Source organism: Myiozetetes cayanensis, unplaced genomic scaffold (genome assembly GCF_022539395.1).
Source record: "Myiozetetes cayanensis isolate MyiCay16 unplaced genomic scaffold, myiCay2020 scf6-25, whole genome shotgun sequence".
Taxonomy (NCBI): Eukaryota; Metazoa; Chordata; class Aves; order Passeriformes; family Tyrannidae; genus Myiozetetes; species Myiozetetes cayanensis.
In genome coordinates this window covers 57,126,887-57,140,512 of record NW_026087853.1, presented here as the reverse complement: position 1 = coordinate 57,140,512, position 13,626 = coordinate 57,126,887, and the positions used below count along the sequence as shown (strand labels likewise).

The 13,626-nt window shown below is 40.3% G+C and overlaps 1 protein-coding gene across 3 annotated transcripts in view; it reads left to right on the top strand.

Annotated features, from left to right (window-relative positions):
* The window catches only part of NELL1 (neural EGFL like 1), a 264,862-nt gene that overhangs the window by 154,661 nt on the left and 96,575 nt on the right, over positions 1-13,626 (top strand). For 2 of the 3 annotated variants that reach the window (XM_050335663.1, XM_050335665.1), the window contains exon 14: positions 6,411-6,533. The exons of the other annotated variant lie outside the window; for it this stretch is intronic. In XM_050335663.1, the coding sequence (XP_050191620.1) occupies positions 6,411-6,533 (123 nt within the window). The remainder of the gene's footprint in view (positions 1-6,410; positions 6,534-13,626) is intronic. 3 annotated transcript variants of the gene reach the window in all.

Genomic DNA, 13,626 nt, shown 5'->3' with positions numbered 1-13,626 from the left:
GCATGTACAGAAAAGAAAAGCAAAAAAAGGGAGAAAACTAAAGCTGAGTAGATCTGGCCCTTAGAGCCCATACAAACCCAGTAAGTCTAATGTTGTTCTCTTTCAACATGGGAAAGCAGAAGCATCCTAGAAATTCTGTGGGACTTCTGGAAAATGCGAACAAAAAAACAAGCGAAGGCCGTCTTCCTGTTGTATAATGAATAAAAAAATGATTGTATTGAAAAGACTTCTTTAGTAAAAATGTGGGTATTTGTAATAGCCAAAACTTCAGGAGTTTAGAACTATGCCATTTTTGACTGGCACTTCTTCTGATGCTAATTGTCAGAGCTGCCTAGAACCTTTCACAAGCACTACATTTCATGTAGAAGGGAGAAAGTTTGTTTATATATACAGGTTTAGATATTTGTGCATTTGTTTCTATAAATACATGACAAATCCTTTGTTACTTTGCGTGCATTCTGAAGTATTTTTATATGGTTGTTTGATCCTACTGTAGGGGGTTTCTGTGGCTGAGTTTTGGTAGCGGGGTGGTTTCTGTTAGAAGCTTCTCCTGTCCCATGGAGCCAATGCCAGCCAGCTCCAGGATGGGATTCCTGCCACTGGCCAAGGGCAAGCCCATCAGGAGCGACAGTAACACCTCTGAGATAACTTATTTAAGAACAGAAAAGTTATTGCACAGAAAGAATTCCAGCCAGGGAAGAGCAGAATGAGGACATGGGAAGAGCAATGCAGACACCGAGGTCAGGGCAGAAGGAGGGGCAGGAGGTGCTCCAAGAACCGGAGCTGAGGTTCCCCTGCAGCCCCTGGGGGAGCATTGGGGTGCAGAGACCCCCCTGCAGCCCCTGGAGGAGCCCACGCTGGAGCAGGTGGATGCAGGAAGAAGGCTGTGACCCCATGGGAGGCCCAGGATGGAGCAGAGTCCTGCAGGGTACCTCCAGCCTGTGGAGATGGAAGCCCAGGCTGGAGCAGGTTTTCCCTGGGTAGAATCTGTGTCCCCTCTGGGGGAGCCAGGTCAGTGCAGCTCATTCCTGAAGGACTGACCCCGTGGAGGAGTGACCCACAGGACAGCAGTTTGGGAAGAGCTGCTGCCCAAGGGATGGACTCACATTGGAGAGGTCCATCCAGGATTGTCTCCCGTGGGAGGGACCCCACAGGAGCAGGGAAGGATCCAACTCCTCTCCCTGAGCAGCAGCAGAAACAACAACTGACCGTAACCCCCATTCCCTGTCCCCCTGCACCGCTGGGAACATGGAAGGAGGGGTGGGGGAAGGTGTTTTCAAAGACTGTTTTATTTCTTGCTCTTTGGCCCTTACCCTGTTAGTAATAAATTTAAGTACTATCCCCACCTTGAGTCTGTTTTGCCCGTGAAGGTAATCAGTAAGTGACCTCTCCCGGCTGTTATCTCAACTCATGAATCCTTCGCTGCTTTTTTTAATCTCTCCTCTGTCCAGTTGCAGTGGGAGAGTGAGAGAGTGGCTTTGGTGGGTACCTGGCATCCAGCCAGGGTCAACCCACTACACCTACAAACAGTGCTGCAGTGTGGTGTGGGCGGCTTTTTGCAGAATAAATTACCTCAGGCAGACAAAATCTTAGTCTGGCACCTTTCCTTCTGCCCCCAGTGCTTTTCCTCCTGCATTCTTCCTGTTCAGCTTAGCCCAGAACAGAAGGTATTTTTTTCAAGTACCACAAAACAGAAGTGTTTATGTGATTCCTCAGCGAGATTAGTCTAGAAAAAGGGGGATATGAAGGATTTGGCAGAAATGTGTGTACATGAAGGCTGCTGACTTTTTTTTAATCCTTTTTCTGAATATTCCAATTTATGCTTCACGCTGAAGTGGTCAAGGATCAGCACCTGAAACGCTTACTCATTTGAGATGTGCAGGAGCTGCTACAACCTGGTGTGAATTAACCCCTTTAGCCTTAAATGAATACCCGTGTTTTGAAGACAGCTGAACATTTAGTTAAAATTTAAACATCTGGTTTCACAACTGAAACACACCACGACTGAATGTTGTGCTGTTGCCCAAGGTGCAGCTAAACACAGCTATTAGCAGAGCCTTGACCTTTTATAGCCAGTCTTCTGCTGGCAGGCACGGAGTTTACTTGTGTTGCTGGTCTCCTGCTGCCTCAGGTATTATCCCACTGTTGTTTTTACGTGTGTCCACAGTAGCTGTTGGCTGCAGGTGTGGGTGTGCTGGGCTGCTTGCCTGGGTGGGGTCCATCTGACTGGAGCACATGCAGGGGGTGGGGGGATGCAGTGTGGTCACAGTTGTCTTGGCAGCCTGGTAATTGTGCTGATTTCAACCATTTCCTACTCATTCCGTGTTCCTGCGACTTCAACAGAAAACGATCTGTGTTTTCCCGCTGTACTGTAACTTGTTTCTTCTCTGGGATTTCAGGAAAAAGGAGATATTGTATGTGTCCTGATATCAGTGTGCTTCCAGACCAGTTGTGTTTTGGCATAAGGTGGTTTTCTGCTGTTTTTAGGATGCACTGGCGCTTTTTATAATAGGATGTGCAACTAACCATCTCCATGAAACTGTTTTCTGGTGAATTAACTTCGCTTTTTATGCGATTTTTATCTCTCTAAGGCCATGTAGTGTTGAAAAGAATTCTGTCAGCATCAAGACAAACTTACTTTTATTAGGTTGCTGGTGAACAAAGCAGAGATAACTATAATATTTGTCTTCCACAGCTATGCTTGTGCTGTTGTGTAACACCACCCCCATATAAACATTAGACCTGTAGTGCTCTCAGTGTGGACTTCTAAGCTGATGCACAGAATTGTACAAGACAGGTGATGGAGATGTGTTTTTGTGAAAGGAGGGCTCATATCTTACAGGTGCTTTTGGAGGCAGATGGCCATTCTGAGGAGACTAAAAGGAAGAATGAACTTCCTTGCCACTTGTTCCCAAGGTGGCCTGACTCAGGTGTGAACTCAGAAAATTATCAGAAGATTCTCTTTACTATTTTGGAAAAGTTCATGAAAGCTTTTGGACTTCTGATTCTTCCCTTTTTTTTTTTTTTTTTAAATAGAAAATTGATATCCTTAAATTTTCTATAAAATCTTTAGTATTTGAGGATTTCAGAAGAATGACAAATACTGGAGAAAAAAATAGAATCTCGTAATATCCTTATTTTGTAGAGTGGGAAAACAGAGGCACAACAAACTAACTGAACTCGTGGCTTTACCACAAAGCATGGAGTAGATGCAGAAATAATGCTGAAGATAATTTACTGAGATTCCATTAAAAAATTGACTTGCCTGTAAGCAAAGGATGGTGCTGCTGTTGTAACTGCTCATCTAAAATGGTACCTGATCTTGGAACAGATATTCATAATCCTGAGGAATGGGAGTTGGGTCAAGGAATTACGTCCTACAGTGCTGTCCTTCTCAGTAAACCTGCCAGTTCTTTTTGTCTTTGATCATGAGCTCATTTTGTGTATATTACATAGGAAATAGAAGTCAGAGAGATGGATGACTTCAATCAAACTTAATGATGACAGCTTAATTCCTGAGCATGGCAGCTTGTTTATATATACACGTATAGACACATTTAGGAAAAAAAAATTAAAATTTGGTTTTGTGTTTTAGAGCCCCTACCTCGTGCTTCTCATTTTCCAGCTACAAGGGAAATTGTCAAAATAAGAAATGACTTTGGGCTTTTTGTCTCAGCTCTCTCCTCTTTGGTGCTTTGGACTGATGCTGTGCAATGTCCTTCTCTGCCAATTTTATTTGCTGTCAAGTCAGTATTTACCATGACATTAAAGCAACAGCAGGTTCTACCTGATGTGCTTGAATGGGAATTTTTGGAAAGCAATGCGTGTAAGAAAGCAAAGTTCTTTTCAAATTAGTCACAGTCTCCTTTGCATTTAAGCAAAACCAGAGCCTGCTTTCCATTCTCGCTTTCCAGTGTGAACACCCAAGTTTTCCAAGGGATGATCTCCTGTGAGGGCACAGGAAACCCAGGAGAACTTGCTACTGACAGAATCCTAAGGATTTTTCATCTGGATGAAAAGATTTTTGTACCTTGACAGAAAATCAATGCTTTCTCATTCTTATTAGGCCTGCAGCAACATCAACAATAGACATCCCTGCACCAGGGAGAACTTCATTTAAAGTTCCCATCGTTGCAGCCGTATTGCTGCTAGGAAATCTCGGCATTCCTCATTCAGATGAGGTTCCCTTAGTCCTCCTTGTGCTAACAGCATCAGGATGTCTCATGAAGGGCAGGTTCCCATGGTCAGATTTGTTGCTAACTCTTTAAATTATATCGGCTTTGAAAAAACTGGCCTCTGTTTGAAGGATGACTGTGGGAAAACAGCTTTGTCAGTGCTAAATCTTTTGGCATTTCCAGCACCTGTACACCTGCAGGAACGGTAAATACAGTGATTTGCATTGTCAGAGTCCTAGTATAACACAGCAGACTATCCTCTCTTGTGTGTTTTGGCAAAACACATTTGTTACCACTGGGAAATCTTTTGTTTGTACTTGAAGTGCTGAGGAGTAATAGACTAATTTGGAAATTGTTTGAGTAGGAATGTTCTTGTTTGCACACCTGAGCCTATCACAAAGGCATCCTCATTATAGTTTGAATGCTAGCACATGACAGCTATTGACAATTAAAAGTAGGAAGGGGAGGGAGAGATTACGGAGAGGGTGTCTCTTTTAAAAGAAAGCATAATTCAGCTTCTGCTGCCTTCAAAGCACTTCCTTGGAGAGTAGCTTGATACTTTTTGTGTCTGACCCAGCAGTCTGAGCACCATGAGACTGAAGCAGCAAAGAATCAGGCTGTGGTACAGTTTCTTAAAAGATGAAGGGAAGAACAGGCGGCCCTTGAAGAACCCTGGCGTTTAGAATACGTAAGGCCTCTGAAAATTGGCAAGAAGCTGAAGTGAATTACCAAGCAGAGCTAGGGACCAACATAAACTAACAAGTCTAAATGCAAGCCTGAATTTATCAGCTGAAGCCAGGCACATGTGAGAGTGTGTGTGAATTTCTTGCTAAAAGCAGAGAGGGAGAGCGGGTGATATATTGCTTTGACGCTATTTAAGAGAAAATAGTCGCAATCCATATCATTTTGCTGTCAAATGTGTTTGAAAAATAGAAAACATGTTGGATATATGTACTGCAAATAGTTATCAACAGTGTTCCAGAAGTATTTGGTTTAGTGGGTTCTTTAGAATTCATCATTCAAATCCTACGTGTCTTGAGTTATCTTGAAATTGGCTGTTGTTCTGTGACTGTGCTAGAGTGAGAGCATGGCAGAGGTGAACTGTAGCCCGTCGAGGCCTGTGATGCTGCTGTTCTCAGTGGAGAGACTCTTCCAAAGGGCTGAGTTCAGTCTGCAAAAACGAGTGTTTAGCTGGGGTTTTAGAGGCACTTACCTCTCTGTGAGCTGTGGAAGGCTAAATTTAGTCCGTTGTCCTTTGAACACCCCTTATGCACTGGAACACTTTGGCAAACCCTGATTCCAGGAAGGGATGTACCTTTTACCTCTCAGCCTGATGATTGCAGTTGCACAAATGAAGACTGCCAAGAAGGGTTCCAGATGCTGATTGTTGCCCATGGTATGGTTTTAAGGAAATTTGTTGCATCCTTTTGAGCCCACTGAACAAAAGCTGTAAAACCACCGGCGCAGAAGTGTCAAATATCCAGGTTTTCTTTTTGCAGTCCTGCTGTATGAGGGAAGCTCCTCATAATTGCAGGAAGAAGCGAGAAACTTCAGGGTCAGGTAGCTCATCACCTCTAACTGATGCTTTAGGGGAACAAAAAGTAGCAGGAGAGTGAAGTGCAGAGCTGTGGCAAATTTGTCTCGGGGCAGCAGTGAAGAGCTGCTGGATGAAAGCAAAATATGGCCCGTTTGCCTGGGAGCCTCTTGGAGGCTCGAGGGTGTGATTGGTGCTCTAAAAATGTGGATTGTTACTGTGTGCTATTATAGAAGGAGTGAGCTCAGTAAGTGTTAGAGCAAGCAGTTGTGACAACTAGAGTTACAGGGTGGGCTATTAGGGCCCCTCTTATGTTCAGTTATCTTGTATTTGTGATTATTACTGCTGGTGATGGACAGTGATGTAAAGGTTCGTCTTCACAGCAGAAATTTTTCTCTGATAATCCTCTTCACAGCTTTTTGTCACAGCCATACTTTGCTTCCTCACAGATGCCTTTTTCTTCTTCTTCTTCTTCTGTTTTTAAACCTAAATAATCTTACTGTTGCCATGCACATGTTGTTGAGTTTCAGAATTGGAGCAAGCCCATAGCTGACTCCCACACCAAGCCCCCGGCTTTCAGCAACCTGGTTATCCCATTTGGTTTTCAAATGCCATCTCATCTCACTGAAAAGCTCAGTGCATCTCAAAAAATTGTTTAATTTTCTTTTTTTTTTTTTTTCTTTCTCCCCCTCCCCCCACAGAGCATGATGAATGTGGCAGTGGCCAGCACAACTGTGATGAGAATGCAATCTGTACTAACACTGTCAGGGGGCACAGCTGCACCTGCAAACCTGGCTACGTGGGGAACGGGACCATCTGCCGAGGTAAGTCTGTTGTTTGAGAGACACCATAAACGTGTCAGGCTCTGTTACTGTTTTCTGACAGTCCACCTGCATTGTGGTAACTTGTGATTGCCGGATCCTGCAGTGATTTGCTTTAAGGCTCATCGTCTGGCAAACAGAGCACGCGTGGAGATGGTGGGAATTGATTTGTGTGTAACTTCTTAGCAAGAAGGAAGTATTTTTGGAGTGGTAGAAGAAGAGAACTTTTTATTTACTACACTGAATACTGTCATTTGAGCTAGTGTAATTCAGCTTTTAAGTGGTGTTTGTGTTTTATAAACTGTGGGCGACGTGCTGTCACCTTTGGCTTTTAAATTTTAATGACACACATTTCAAGTTAGGATGATTGTCTTTTATGCTGACATCATATGGTTGTTATTTGACTACTTGCATCAGAATCGTGATTTTTTTTTATTTTTTATTTTTACAAATAAATCTTTAAATGTGTATTTTGAAGACTTCTCAGTTATGTAGAAAAGAAATATTGATAGCCAGCCATGCTTTCTGTGAAGTGGTAGATCATTTATTTAGGGTGGGTTTTATGTTTTTCTTTCAGTAGAGAAAGAGAAGGAAATGTCTCATATAAGGACAAAGGAGGGAATATATTAAAAAGTTGGATTAGTGAGGGCTATGTCTTGAAATACTACTGAGTTCTAACTCGTGCATTTAGGAATTACACTTGTCTCATAAAAAGCTATATATTGTCTTGTCTGGGGTTTCATACTTTCTGGTTTTCTAAACAGAATTACAGTAATAGGAATATAACTTTTAGGGTTTTATTTTATTTTATTTTATTTTTGAAGTGACAACTGTTGAAACTGAGGAACACACTGGATAAAATGTTCTGTACAGTTCAGGGCATGAGAGGCTGGATATTAATTTTTCAGACTGTGGTAAATTGGCCAAGCAATTCCTTAAAGGCAGATTGATACCATTCCTGTTTCAAGCTAAAGTCCTTCAGCAAGATCAGCTGCTGAATTAGCCTATGCCATCAGACTGGGTTTTGATAAGACTTTCTTTGGGTGCTTTCCAACTACACAAGAGCATCCTCCTGTTTAAAACTAAAATGGTTTGTAAGGATTTAGGAAGGAAGAGAAAAATACTGTGAATGTGTTGGGCAAGTTAAACCTCAGTGTGTCTGTGTTGAGGGCTGACAGGTGATACCAGGGAGAAACTCACTGCAGTGTGTTTTCAGCCCTTGGTTACAGTAAATGTAAATTGCAGCACAGACAAGTGTAGTTTCAGGGAAGTCTGAGTATTAAACAACCTGACATTATTATTATAGTTATTATTATAGTTATATTATCCATAGGTATTATTGTTATTAATAATAATTTGAAACAGTGATATTTGGATAAGTTAATAAAATCTGTGTTCTTACACCGGTTTTCTTCATTTGCATACCTGGATATTTGGTTTAGTGTGCAAAAAGCTCCTACTGCATATTTATTAACTTAGTGATATTGTAGTAATGAAATTTCACTGGAGAGATGCCATAATATTTTTAATCTCAAAGTCCTGTTGAAATCTGAGTTTCTGCAATATATATCTTTATATATAAAAATATCGCATATTGTTTATGTATATATTTTTAGTGTGCCTTGAGTTGCACGTGCAAATGTAGTTATGGTTGCCTTTTTGAGATGGATTTACATGGCAAATAGAGGAAATTTTGTTCTTATGTTCTGACTGAGAACCATAAATTGGAAAGAAAACTAGAGATTATAGAAAGGGGTTTGCAGTCTAATAATTACTAAAGTCACTAGGGATAGGAATAATCCAGCACTGCATGGAATAGTCATTACAGCAAACCAGGTAGTGTCAGAATTGTCTGCATTTCAGTAAATCATAAAACACACAGTGCAAAGTACTGGTTTGAATTTCTCAGCCTGTGGTTCTGTGGTTACTTGGGGTTTTCACGAGCTTGGATGCTAATCAAAGAAACGTTCCCATTCTGCCCCTGGTAGTACCAGAAACACTTCTTTTACATCTTTTCTTTTTTTTTTTTTTTAAACCAAGTTTAACAGTGGTACATTATCAGTTACCTGTCACAGCTGTTGGCATAAGGGAAAAGGGTGTGAACACGTCAGGACAACTATAAAATGCTTGTATTGGCTTGTAGTATTTTAGGGCTTTATCTTCAGGCAATACAGATTGGAAAAAAACATAGATATATAAGTCAAGGTGATGCACCATCTGGAGATAAGATAAATGTTTCTGTTCTCCTTGAGACATCTGTAAGTGCTTTATAAATGTTTGCATGTTATAGATGTGTGCACACACAAAACAGTTGTTCCCACCACTAGTGGAATAAAACATCTCTGTAGTACAGTAGGAAATCATATTAGTATTGTCCAGCCAAACCATAAAGAGAAAAATGATGGTTTTATGATGAGAAAAAAAGAACTGGCTTTGTGCATGATTCTGCAGTCTATTTCAACAATCTGTGTTGTAAAAATGTGAAATCAGAGTAATGATCTTCTTTGGCTTTAGTGAATAACACTGTGATAGTATTTATAAAAAAGACCCCGCAGAATCCTGTTATTTGTGTTTTAGAAAAGAAAATGGGTAGCTGAATCAAACTGCATTGTGAACTACTGGTAAATATAATGTGATTACTCTGGCAGGAATTTGTGTTGTTTGCAATTTTTCGTGAAAAGTATGGAGAAATAAAGAGACAGAAATAGCATGGACATGGATATTATGGTTGCTGGGGAATTAGAAATAAAAACAAAACCCAAATGTTGAAGAGGAAACCAAATTTTTTTTTTTTTCCTGTATAATCTGGCTATCACATGTGTTGAGTAGCAAAAAATTTTGTGGATAAGGAATTGGGTTATTGTAAATGTAGTAGATTGGACTTGGTGATTAGGGACTGGATTGGGTCAGAGTAGATGTGGAAACTGTCATGAGGGAGGGTGATGGAAAAGGGCACAGACAGAGACCAAAGGCACTTTTGCATTAAGAGAGATGCTGCCAGAATTTTAAGAGACACCAAAATGGGAAGAGAAGCAGAGATGAACACAATAAAATCTTTACAAATACATAGTTGTGAATACATAGACAATGAGGCCATAAAATAGAGACATATAATTAGAGAGATGGGCAGTATGACGTTTAACAAGGGCAGGGGCCATCACCCAATCACTATTGGTAAACTGCACAGAACAGTGAACCCAGAATCAGATTATATTTTAGGATTTCTTCAGAAAATGGTAAATACAATAAATAAATCAATCTTTTCTGGAAGAAGTTGCAACATCAAAGGCAGAGGAAAAAGGTATTGAATAAAGAGAGATTCTGAATCTGCAGTTTTGTTAAGTTGCTCTTTTCTGTGAATGAAACTTTGAAAAAAATCAAAAGAAGTAAGAGTGATTTAGGAGACAGAAAAGGTTGTAGGTGGGTAGTGGAAGACATGCCATGCCCTTTTATTGAATTCTGTAATGAACTACAGAAGCTGTAGGTGAGGGTAGAAAAAGGACAATTGGAGCAATTTCACTAAATTTCAGGATAGGATTTAAGAGTGCAGCATAAAGGCTGCATTTAGGGTGGAAGGAAAAGGTGATAAAAATTGGTTTAGCAACTGAATGTTCTAGTTTAAAAAAGTCGTGGTGGGCGAATGGCCACGTGGTGCAACGTGGCACTCTTAAGTGTACCTGTCAGGATGGACCTTGTGGGAAATCAGTGTTTAGTGGCAGTGGTTAGATGAAAGAAGTTTCAGTTTGCTGGGACAACCAGGTTTATGAGTAACCCATCACCTGTGGACAGGATTGTGTGTATGAAGGTAAAAACTCTATTGTCTATAAAATGAGTAAAACTCACTGTCACGGCTCTAGCTGAAGAACCAGGGACATCGAATACAGAGATAAATCTCACGTTTTGACTGTAGAAGATCTTGGTCTCTGTGTGCTGTTGCAGTGTTTCTGTGTGTAATCTTGACAGGGCTTGGATCTGGGAGGCTGGAAAACGCGTGGAGGGAAAATGTCTCTCTCTGATTTTTTTTGTCTTGATAAGTTCTAGTTCCACTTGGCAGACTTGCACCACGTGCTGTGGAAGTGACATGTTGGAGTCATACATGCCATTTGTTTAAAATATAAAAGGCTTTGTGCCCCACAGTCTGCTCTGCCTTAGTGAGAGGGAAGGTAGAGAGCACTTGCTGTGGGAGGTACAGTCTTACAGCTTAGCAGACTGAAGTCAAAGGAAAAAAAACCAAAACCATCGGGTTTCCTAAAATAATTGATGACATTTGGGATTAAATGCCTTAAAACAAACAAGTTCCCACCCACCAGATTTTGTCAGGAACAACATGCAAGTCGCCCTCAAGGTTTGGTGGTGATTCGTTGTTTTCTTTTGCACAGGGAGACCTAGATGTAGTGTGCAAGCCTTGTCCTAACTCTTGGTATTTTGTTCCAAATGTTTGTTTTAAAGCATAAATTCTGCCCACAGATGTCTTTGTATATTATCAGAAAAGTAGAAGTAGCCTTGAGTGTATTCAGAGGGTAAATGGGAGCAATTCTTTGGAAACATGGACAAGGTGTGTTTGTTAATCTTCTTCTCATGTACCTCTGTTGTGGAGAATGAACAGAAGTCTGGCACTTAATCAAATGCAAATAGTTTTCACTCTGCTTCTATGTTTTACATGTATAATCTGTCTAACAGGTATATTTAGTGTGCTATTAATAGCTCATTTAGTGGTGTCTACTGGGGTGTAGATTTATTACGATGATTAAATGAAGTGGATTTAGTTACAATCATAAACCTCAGAGCAAGTGTGTGCAATATGACTGATGCCTGGGCAGAGAAACACCAGGCATCGTGAAATAAAAATCAAAATAGTGTTTATTCTGATTAATATTCAGGTTGTATAATGGTTTATTTCTGCCAGAGTATAGACTGTGATTATTTTTTCCCTCTTATATTCTTCTGCAACATTACACAGGAGACACTTAAGGATTACAATCCAGTGTATGGGGGGAGTCTTAAAGACTAGGGCCATTATTTTTGAGTGGCTCAGTTCTTCTGGTGTAATCTGGAAGTTTAGTTTCCTAATTATACTGTGGTTCCCTGTATACTTTTGGCTTGGAATGTGTGTTTAGGAGTGTGGTTGCTACTGGTGGACTTGCTGACCACTTCAGGAATAACTTATTCAGAACCTTATGTAAAAAGTAACCAGATTTCAGCCAGGTAATGGGGGTAATCATATGGAGTCTTTATTCATAATACACCTAGAATGTTTACTGACAACTAGAATGTGTCTCAGGCTCGACAACCTGCTTCTGTTCCATGTCAGTCAGTAATTTAACCTCTTTCACACTGTTTTAATCATAAATTGTAATTGGATGGACATGTGGTTTTATCCAGTGGCAGTCTGAGAGCTCTCTTTCATTGCTGATGTCTTTGTTTCCAAGCAGGTATTTTTTTGAAGTGTTTCTTAGTCTGAAATATATTTAATAATCTGAAAGACGTGCCCATAAAAGAAGTTATGTATCTTCCAGTGTGTGGCAAGTATAGTGATGGTGTAGTCAACAGATGATTAAAGAAATTTTTGTGTTATGAAACTTCACCTGCTGTGAAAAATACTCAGGACTATTTTTAGTAAGAGCTAAAGAAGTTAAAAAAAAAAAAAAATCAGTCTCTCTGGTTTTTTCTGTGCTGAGTTGTCTACTCTTTTTTTTTTTTGTTTCCCTTTTACACTGACATCAGCAAAGCTAAGGTAGATTGAATGTCAGCAGTGGGAGACAGACGTGCTGATACCTTGATATTAAAGCATATCAGATCACTGTAAGGTAACTAACTGCCACTTAGGTTTATGTTTTTTGCCTGGATGTGTGTCTGGAGGTGGAGTTAAAAGCCTTTATGAAGCATTGGAGTGAGTTATGAATAATATGTAGGGCAAGATGCAAAGGAAAAAAACGCATGTCTTTCCCTATAACCTTCCAATTTTTTTGAAGCTATAAGGCTTTGAATGGCTGATATGCCTTATCACAGCTTTAATTGCTGTTTTGGTGTAATATTCACCAGTCTCGTGAAAGAATACGTGAGTTTTGAATCACGCTGAGATTTTCATCTTCATTCTTCACAGTCTTTGAGCTTTGTGTAGGGTTTTTTATGCCTAATAGACAGTGAATAAATCACTGCAAAAGCAGGCAAGTGCATTCACGTGCATTCTGCTGCCACTTGGCCCATGTGGAAAACACCATGCCAAGTGTAAGAAACTGGATAGTCACACTTTTTGTGTGAGACATTCCAGATACAACTGATTTAATAATTTTCAACCAGTATATATTTATACAGAAGTGCAATTAGAATTCTTGTAGGTTTTTTTTCATTCTAAAACTAGCGTTGCTGGACACAGAATCAAGATTGATGGAAGCTGCTAAGGTTTCTATCGTCCTAAATCCATTGTATTAATAAAAATGAAAATGTGAAATTTTAATGTAAGAATCTTTGTATTTTTGTTCATGGTTAGATAACTGTCAAGTGTGGTGTGTTCATTATAAATGCTACGTTTGTGTTTGGATTATGGGTTATGTAAACTCACTTTGTGAATTGTTTGATAGCTTTCAAGTTTCAGTTTTGATGTTGCCCTTGGGTTGGCTTTGGACTGTGGCGATTTAAAATGATTTTGATGAAATTAAGACGATTTATGATAATTCTGTTCTTGCCCTTAAAACGTCATCGCGTAGATTTAGTCGTGTGGGATGTTGAAACTCAGATGTAAGAGCCTGGGAAGGAGAGAGGGGTGGGGAGATGATTTGTTAAGATTTATTTTATTTCTCATTATCCTGCTCTGAGTTTGTTGGTAATAAATTCAGTTAATATCCCCGAGCTGAGTCTGCTTTTAGCGTGGTGGTAATTGGTGATGTCTCCCTGTCCTTATCTCAACCCATGAACACTCCATTGGATTTCCTCTCCCCTGTCCTGTTGTGGAGGGGAGAGGCTGAGAGGATTTGGTGGGTGTCTGTCAACCCCCTGCATTGCATTTAGAGCTCAGCTCTGCATATCCACCACTCTGCAGTCCAATTTTGCAGCCTCTTTAAGGGCACAGTGCTTCCTGGTGATTGGGTCCTGTTCT